This window comes from Hibiscus syriacus, unplaced genomic scaffold (genome assembly GCF_006381635.1).
Source record: "Hibiscus syriacus cultivar Baekdansim isolate YM2019G1 unplaced genomic scaffold, ASM638163v2 tig00117048_pilon, whole genome shotgun sequence".
NCBI lineage: Eukaryota > Viridiplantae > Streptophyta > Magnoliopsida > Malvales > Malvaceae > Hibiscus > Hibiscus syriacus.
In genome coordinates, this window is record NW_024063538.1 from 11,382,546 (window position 1) to 11,391,746 (window position 9,201).

A 9,201-nucleotide genomic window follows, 5' to 3' on the forward strand; every position below is an offset into this window, starting at 1 on the left:
TCCCACTATGGGCTGACTGAACAAGTTGACAGCCCGACGACAGTAATGTGTAATGATTTTAATGCCATAATGGGGAGACATTCATCCGTAACTCCTTACGATATGTACCAAGGTAGGTCGACGAACAATCCGTATGGCAACATCGCGTCCAGTTCAAGGGGAAGGCATTCATCTGCAAATCCCTTTGAATAAGGACCCTGGAGGTGTATGACTGACTATCCCACCGGCCTGCGAAAACTGGGAAAAGTTATAAAACCCAAACATCGCTGAGTGTGGAAACTGTAAAGGAGGCGGTGTCTGTGTTGCGGCCATGGGTGATGAGGCTGAACCCGCCAAATATCCAGCATATGAACCCCAAGTCGGGTCTACAAATATAGACCCATAATAGCCTCTAGGAGGGGTCATCTGTGACGGTGGCGGTGGCGGGGTCATAAAACCGGGTGAAGGCCGCGGCGGCAACATCTGGTAATGGAAAGGCGATGGCGGCATCGTATATGGCTGCGGCATCTGCTGGGAAGGTCCTGCTGGTGCAACTGAGGATGAACCGGAAGCACCTACTCTCCGTCCACGAGTCGGGGGACGATGATGCTGTGTCGGTGAATGTCTCTGTCAACGTCGTGGAAAGGTCTGCCCTCGTGCATCCTCGGGAAGTAGAAACGGTTTCCCGTTACTGTTGAACCACTCATAATAATCCTCAGCATACATCAAGAAGTCAGTAAAAATGGGCTCTCTACGTGGAAGGCGCTGATGTCGATCCTCCCACAACACGACCAACTCATGATGCCTCACCAGCCAATCTGTATCTGTCTTGCCGCGTCTATCTAAGCTATGTAACTCATCCATATTGCGAGGTGCTTCCAGAATTGGTTGAAAACAACCAAACTGCCGAAGCACGCGATCAGTGGAGTACCACTCGACGGTCGCATAACAGATCAGAGGGACCATCGCCATCCAAACATCTAATGGACCCCTCAACTCAGGTGGGATCACCGCCCTCACATCATCAGTAGAATATGGCACCCATTCAAACTAAAACAAATAATATATATTTTTTATCAAAATAATAATCTAATTATATAACTATAATCTAAAATCGATTTTTAAACATTAAAATTCATACCTGTGTGCCAGCCTTCTGATCGATTAGCACCCTAATCTTTTCTAAATCATCAGGTAGCTCCTAATGATTTTTCCTATCAGTAGACCACCTATTCAAGGGAAAAAAATTTGTTATACGCTGTATAAAATTATTAATATACAAAATCAGTTTTATAATTACCTCAGAAGTAGTGGAAATACGAATGGGTTCTTCACAAGGGGACATAAAAAGGGCAATCGATACCATGCCCAAGACTGCAGCAGCAGGAGACATCCGCCGATAGCATTACGCCTGTAGTCAGTGGCTCCACACATCTCCCTGTACAGCAAAGCCAAAACTGCCGAGCCCCAACTGAATAATCCGGCGAGACGAAAGTCGCTAAGATGTCGCAACCACATGCAGTGAACTAGGTTGCGCGATTTGTCCGGCATCAGCAACCCTCCTATCAGCTGCAGTATGCATGCTCGTGCATACATCTTAACCTCATCCTCAGAGGCGTCTGCGCTCAACTCCCGAAAATTGGCATCTAACCAATTTAACAGTATCCTACCTCCGATAAAATTTTCCGGGACATGTCCTAGACTATCCCGACACAAACCAGTCCAAGAACCGGAAGCTATCCTCGATATCACATCTCCATTCACCGAAAGCCCCAGGTGCATAGAAACATCCTCAAGCGTGATCGTGCACTCTCCGCACGGAAGATGAAATGTGTGGGTCTCTGGCCTCCACCGCTCTACTAAGGCAGAAATCAGGTCTGACTCTATCTTACAGTGACCCTGATATCTACCTATGTAACCGAATCTAGCCTCTACTAAATACGGCAAGACACGACTCGGTATCACTAACTTAAGATTCCTAATAAAAGGATCTAATACACGGTCCTTCTCCTAAAAATAAATAATTACAAAAATTAATTCTTAATATAATAATCATGCATTAAATGAATCAACTAATTATTAATAATAATTTAAATTAAATTAAAACGTTAAAATGTTACCGTATCAGCAAAGTGTCGAGATATTTAATTATTAATATAATAATAATGAATTAAATAAATAACTAAATATTACTAATAAATTAAATTAAATTAAAATGTTAAAATGTTACTGTATCAACAAAGTGTAGAGATATATGATTTCCATTCGAGCGAAGTAGACTGCCTTCCATTATATATCTGTAAAAGAATTATATTAGTAAAATATTAAATAAAGTAAAAATATAATAGTAAAATATTATAAAATATATCTTAAAAAGAGAGTATTTGAGAGAAATTTAAAGAATTTGAGAGAATTTGGTGTGATCAAATTGATTGAAAATGGTGGTATTTATAGGTAGGAAGGGTCGGTAGTTAGGGGTATAGCGCGACCCCTGCACCACGCTATACCCCACGTGTCAGATATACATGTATAGCGCGCTTCAGGGGCCGCGCTATACTCACGTGGCGCCAGCTCACCGTATAGCGCGGTGCAGGGGCGCACTATACATCACATGGCACCAAATCATCGTATAATTCGATGCAGGGAGCGCGCTTTACTGCTAAAGGTGTTAGATCAAAAAATATAATCTAATCGGTGTTAGATCGATAATATTACCGATCACATATAGGGAAAATCGCCGGAAAAAGGCGCGGGTAAGTTCAAGAAAAGTAAGAGAGAAAATGGAGTCAAGTTATCTTCCTCGTGGCTTATGTTCTGGTGAAGACTGGTCTCCTTCGTCAAAGCATCAACCATGGAAACAATCTCCAATCCTTTTAATAATTTTATTTTTTCTTTAAAAGAAAATTAATATTGTTTCTCACTCTGTGTAAAATCTAAGATCCTTATAAGAAAGGAAGATTAATTCTCAATTACTCTGCTAACAAACAGCAAAAAAGAAAGAGAAATGATGAAGAAAGGAAAGGGAATTTTAAACCCTAATTTGAACCTCTCTCTTCCTCCTCCAGCTGAGACCTACTTCGAAAATTTTCTGTAATCATAATTTTCTCATTACGTCCTTTATTTTTTTTCAGTTTTATTTGAAAGTTTGATTCTGGTAATTTAATCTTTTATGGCAGTACTCAAAGCGGTACGTTCAAAGACGGTGATCTCTTCGTCAACAAGTAAGGTGTTCGAATCATCTCTCAATCCGATCCTGCACTTGTATGATTTTTCATTTTTTAAAATTCATTGTTTAGATTCTTTGATTTTTCTTCTTCTTTAATTTATAAGCTTGATTTGTTAGATTTTCCTGTTTCTAGATTTGTTTTAAAATTTTCCATTGATTTTAGCCTCAGCTTATTAAGCCATCAGAAACTGAAAATGAAGATCAGTTGAATTTAGAAGATTTTGATGTGATTAAAGTTATTGGCAAAGGTAATGGTGGAATTGTGCAACTGGTCCAACACAAATGGACGGAGCAGTTTTTCGCATTGAAGGTATATGTCTAAATGCCAAGCTTAATAACACTTTATATATTTTTCCGACGAAATCTTAGCTCAGTCGGTACCGAATTCGGTTACACTATTAATTAATGAAGCATTTCTAACCTTTCTTGCTTTGATAGATAGCAATTATTCTAAAGTAGATATTATTGTTGTTCCATCGTTACCAGGTTATTCAAATGAACATCGAGGAGTCGGCACGCAAGCAGATCGCAAAGGAACTGAAAATAAACCAGTCATCTCAGTGTCCGAACGTCGTCGTTTGTTATAAGTCTTTCTTTAACAACGGTGTCATTTCGATCATCTTCGAGTATATGGATGGTGGATCCCTAGCGGATTTCTTGAAGAAGGTTAAATCCGTTCCCGAACCGTATCTCGCGGCAATTTGTAAGCAGGTCGGTACATTAGAGATTTCGAATTCATTATACTACGTAGCAGATGTTTATGGTATATGCTTTTTGTGATTGCTCTTGTTAATGCAGGTGGTCAAGGGTCTGATATATCTTCATCATGAAAAACACATCATCCACCGGGACTTAAAGCCGTCTAACTTGTTAATAAATCATAGAGGAGAAGTTAAGATTACAGACTTCGGTGTTAGTGCGATAATGACGAACACCTCCGGATTAGCTAGCACTTTTGTCGGAACATACAACTATATGTCGGTAAGTAATTTACCGTGCCGGAATATTGATTCTTTTCAGTCGTTAAGGTGAGTTTCATTATAGTTTGTTTCCTATTTGCTTCTGTTGTAGCCTGAGAGAATTAGTGGTAGCAATTACGGCAATAAAAGTGACATTGGAGCTTGGGGCTAGTGTTGCTCGAATGTGCGACTGGTCAGTTCCCATATTCCCCGCCGGACCAGGCTGAAGGATGGACGAATTTTTTTGAGCTCATGGAACAAATTGTTCAACAACCGCCACCTTGTGCACCTTCAGATCAATATTCTTCTAAGTTTTGCTCGTTCATTTCTGCATGGTAAGATTACTTTTTACTACTCGATACACTTGCTTAGTATCTAGTCATCGAGTGCTGTAATAAGTTCAAACATTTTCATTGATCATATGAGTTTACATAGCCCTGCCTTGGGTTCTTTTATCCATGGCAGCGTACAGAAGGACCCGAAGGAAAGAAAGTCGGCACACGAATTGCTGGTATCGAAACATCCAGATTCCGCTATCGCACCATTGTTTCAACCAGTAAGAATTTGATTAAATATCTATTAAACATTGCTTATTGGATGTTTGAATGTGAATGCAGGCGTTTCCTTTCTTGAACATGTATGATGACTTGGACGTCAACCTCTCTTCTTACTTCTACAATGCCGGATCGCCGCTTACACCGCTTTAGAACTTCTGCAGTATGTCTATGCTTTAGGTTTAGTGGTACAGTTCTCTTATATGGGACTACTATCCACTACTTCAGAACTCCAGTTTTGTAATTAAAGTTCTAATGCTAAAACGATATGAGCTATTCATGCTTGTATTGTATTGAAACCTTTTTAAGTGAAACCAACAGTTAGCTTCTTTTTGGTAGAGTCCAGCCTTCAGGCCGAACGTATCCACAAAGAACATGTCAACCAAAAACCGAAGTTTTAGAACCATGGAAGACCCGTATTGTCGTTTGGGACTTATTCGAGCAGCTGTTACGATGACAAGGCCCGAAGTTAGGCATAAAAAAATAGAGAAAATTTCCTGCCAGTGAACTCAAATATCAGATCGCAGTGGTGAGTTACAACTAATTGCTGTGTATTAATATTCCATAACTGAAAGACAATGTTGTGTGTTTGCAAAATGTAAGCCATCAAATCATGGTATTATATTCCGATCGACTCGGCTCCTCTATGCATTTCATTTGAAGGGATAATTTCTCAACACTTAAATGTTAAATTTAGAAAACGGAGCTAAATCCAAAAGAGAGTTGGGTTATTTTGACCGAACCAGTTGTGGTAGCTATTAATGATGGCAGTAAAATGAACAAGTTAATTGAGTATATTGCATGATGCAGTGTACAAAGATACTTTAAAACAATACAAAGAAAGCTTTTTAGGTACCCTTGCTGTCAGGTTTTCTTCTTGAACTTTCTCTGTGCTTTTAGGTCCAAGACAACGACCGTAATATTGTCTTTGCTTCCTTTACTAAGAGCAAGCTTCGAGAGGTAATCCGCAGCAGATTGAGCAGCCAGGTCAACTCCGTCCCTCCTTTCTGCGGTTAATTTGTCCCCGTGCTTTTTATGCCCTAGGAGGATTCGTTTCGAGCAACTTCACAAGCTTCCTCACTACTCATGACATCCCATAAGCCATCACTGGCTAGGATAAGACACTCGTCTTCTTTGGCTCGAGGTACGCACATCACTTCCGGATCTGGAATTATCCATGGTTTCAAGTATCTGTCGCCTGATCAAAGGATCCGGAATTACACATACAGCCGACACAGCAAAAGGCTAATATATGTCCTAAGATGGTAAGCAGTATAAACACATACCGATGGACCTCGACATTGCTAGAACACCGAAAACACGAGATCCATTCCATTGTATGACTTTCCCTCCCGCAGCTTCTATCCTTGCGTGTTCATCTTCTCTATCAGGCTGTAAAAGGCTCAATATAAACAACAGTGTCTTTGAAATTTGCATGTCCAGTGGAAAGAAAACTCGAAATAGGTAAGTCTTACTTTGTGGTCTACAGACAGCGGCACAGGCTGTTTTCCACGGTAGAGAACTGCCCTCGAATCGCCGCAATTGGCAACAATTATATGTGCTGGACTAACTACTGCGACTACAGCAGTAGAGCCGACGGTTTCGGGGGCAATACGCTCGTTATCGGTATCGTTCTCACCTTTACGAACCCCTCCAATCTCAACATCGACTTTGATGAAACAATTGGAGAATGCTTTCCTCCATTGTTCCTGCCAGTCTTGCTCGACATTTCCCTCTTGAATGCATGATTTTCCCATCTCTATCTCCTCGGCTAAAGCCAAATGCATACGTTCACGGCAATAGTTTGCAACCTATGCATCGAAATAATCTCGTTTAGACAAACCAAATTAGCAAAAACACAGAATATAAGGTCGTGAACCATACCTGACACCCTCCATGTCCATCGTACACACCATAGAAATGAGCCGTTAGATCATTTAAACCACGATGCGTTCCCTTAGCTACGCTTTCGGCCTTCAGCATTCGACTAGGGACTCGCAAAAATCGCGGTATGGCACCAACAGCATCTTCCATTTCTGGTCTCCTACCACAAATGGATGTAAATCCCCATAGGGGTATGTTCCCTAATTCAAACAAACACCCGATTTCAGTTTTCCTTATCTTCTTTTGTTGAGGCACCTCGAGAATCGAGTCCGACGATATCTTATCGGACTCGTTGGACTTCTTGTCATCATCCCCGGCACAACCAACTGCAGCTGTCTTCACATCTTGAACATCACTAGTTGATGAAATTCTATCGGAATTAACCTCTAAAGCTGAAATTTTCTCAACCTCGCTTCCTTCATGATTATATTCTCTAGAAATACAACTATCGGACGAAACAACTCCGTTATCGCCTCGATCCGACTCGGTTCCTTAGGGCGATAACAAGCTCGACTTCTCCGCAATGAGCTTGCAGCCATTACTAAGAACCACATCGCCTAACGAAACAGCACAAGGACCAGCAATTGCTGCGGATACCTCCATGATCCTCGTTTCACCTTCAACAAGCAGCTCAAAACTACTTTATCCCCTTCTTTTTCGATCGAATGCAACTTGGAAAAGTATCGGAAAATCCGAAAAAAAAGGTGTAATGATACAAGGGAAGGTCGATGAAAGTGAAGCTTGGGATGTCCCTAGAGACTAAATACACCTTTCATATATCTGGACTCTTCTTTTCATCAAACAAATGGTGGGCATAGAACTAGAAGCACATGTGAACATGCAAAAAGAATAATTCAGAACAAAATACCGGACAAAAACACAAACCCAGAATCCGTTCCCTGGATCTAAGGCAATTCATATCAAACCGGAACAAAAGGGAATTTGCTTGATGATTTGAAACACTGAAATATATCAGAAAATCAAGCTAAAAAAATTTTGGAAAATAAAATGAAAAGGGAGAGAAGAAAGGAATAATGATGGATGACACAGAATAGAGAAGAACATGATGAAGGAGCACACCTGTCCTTATTACTCGACAAAGGAACATTACATAATGTTAGAGAAACGAATTAAACTAGCACAAAGAATCTGCACGTAAGCTCATGACAAAATAATAATAAAAAAATTCTCGAAAAAGTTGAAATATCCCGAGACTTGGAATTGTTTAAGGGTTAATTGCACCCGACCTTCTTAAGCTGTAGTTGAATTTAAACCCTTCCATAGTTTTTGATTTGTTTCATTTTGAATCCTCGAAATAAAATATTTTCCAATCAGATACTTCTTTCAATCTAGCTTTGGGCTGGATTCGAATCAATCTTAGTCAAGATGAGTTTGAATAGTGAGAAGCTCGGGCTGACTCGATTGGAAACTAATATCAAAGCTCGAGCTAAACTTGATGGCTCATTTGAGCTGAACTATTTTTAAAACAAAAAGTTCTAAAACTACTCTAGTATTAAAATACTTAAATTCGACACGTTGAATAGCTTGATTAAAGAATGTCTAAATCTAGTTAGAACTTTATTTGGAGTTAAACAACTTACGAGCCTAACTATCACATTCACATCCATGATTCAATTACCATCTTTCACATTTTTAACACTTGATGTCAAGTTTAGATGTGACATGTTTAACCATATTTAATGTTAAAGTTGATTATTAGATTAGTGAAAGGGCCTAATTAAAATGATATATTAGTTTAAGGATCCAATTACAATATTTTAAAATTTAGAGTTTAATTTAAAATTGAACCCAATTTGGGGACCTGGATAAAATTAACCCTTATTAAAATATTAAATAAAAAAATTATGATGAATGTTTGGAAGGGAGAAAGAAAAAAAGGTTAATTACTCCATTAGTATACCCAATTCTTAGTTTTATATATATTGTTAATATGTTTACTCATTTTTGTCACGAAATATGACGTGAAACCCTTAACAAAATGTCACGTGGAACTTCGTAAATGGGTGACGGGAATACCACGTGGCACTCATTTAAAGTGTCACATCATCTTCTGTGACGAAAATGAGTGAACTCATTAACGATAAAAAATATTATGTATGAAATTGAGAATTTTTAATCATTATATATAAAACAGAAAATTGAGTATAATTCATCTATGAAGTAATTAACCCAAAGAGAAAAGCATCAAGCAATTGTCTGGTAGCAATTAAATAAATAGAGAAAATACATGTGAAAGTAAATAACTCCAATGCAGGATTTGCCACGTAAAAGGATATGGAAAATCAGGTTGGTGACCGAAGAGAGAGAGAGAGGGACAAAGTTTAGGTTTAGTTGTAGAATATTTTTTTATTTAATATCTCTATTTTTTATTACTGTATGTAAACAGACCGAATGCATACGAATGGAGGTATGTTCATGTTCGTTCATTAAATAAATAAACGAACATAAACGAACAAAATTTTTTTTGTTCATGTTCGTTCATTAAGGAATATAACTTGTTCATGTTCGTTTATTTAAATGATAAACGAACATAAACGAACACAAACGAACGAACATAATAAATGAACATAAACTAACA

The 9,201-nt window shown here is 38.9% G+C and overlaps 1 protein-coding gene and 1 pseudogene across 1 annotated transcript; one reads left to right on the forward strand and one right to left on the reverse strand.

The window, feature by feature from the left end:
- The first annotated feature begins 2,895 nt into the window (after window positions 1-2,895).
- LOC120197414 lies at window positions 2,896-4,978 on the forward strand (annotated as a pseudogene).
- A 563-nt stretch (window positions 4,979-5,541) lies between these two features.
- Window positions 5,542-6,900, reverse strand: LOC120197415 (probable protein phosphatase 2C 6). The gene is given in 5 exon segments (XM_039198952.1): window positions 5,542-5,773; window positions 5,776-5,916; window positions 6,005-6,110; window positions 6,194-6,529; window positions 6,603-6,900. Coding segments are annotated over 5 exon segments (924 nt in total). The 5' UTR covers window positions 6,753-6,900; the 3' UTR covers window positions 5,542-5,582.
- Window positions 6,901-9,201: the final 2,301 nt, after the last annotated feature.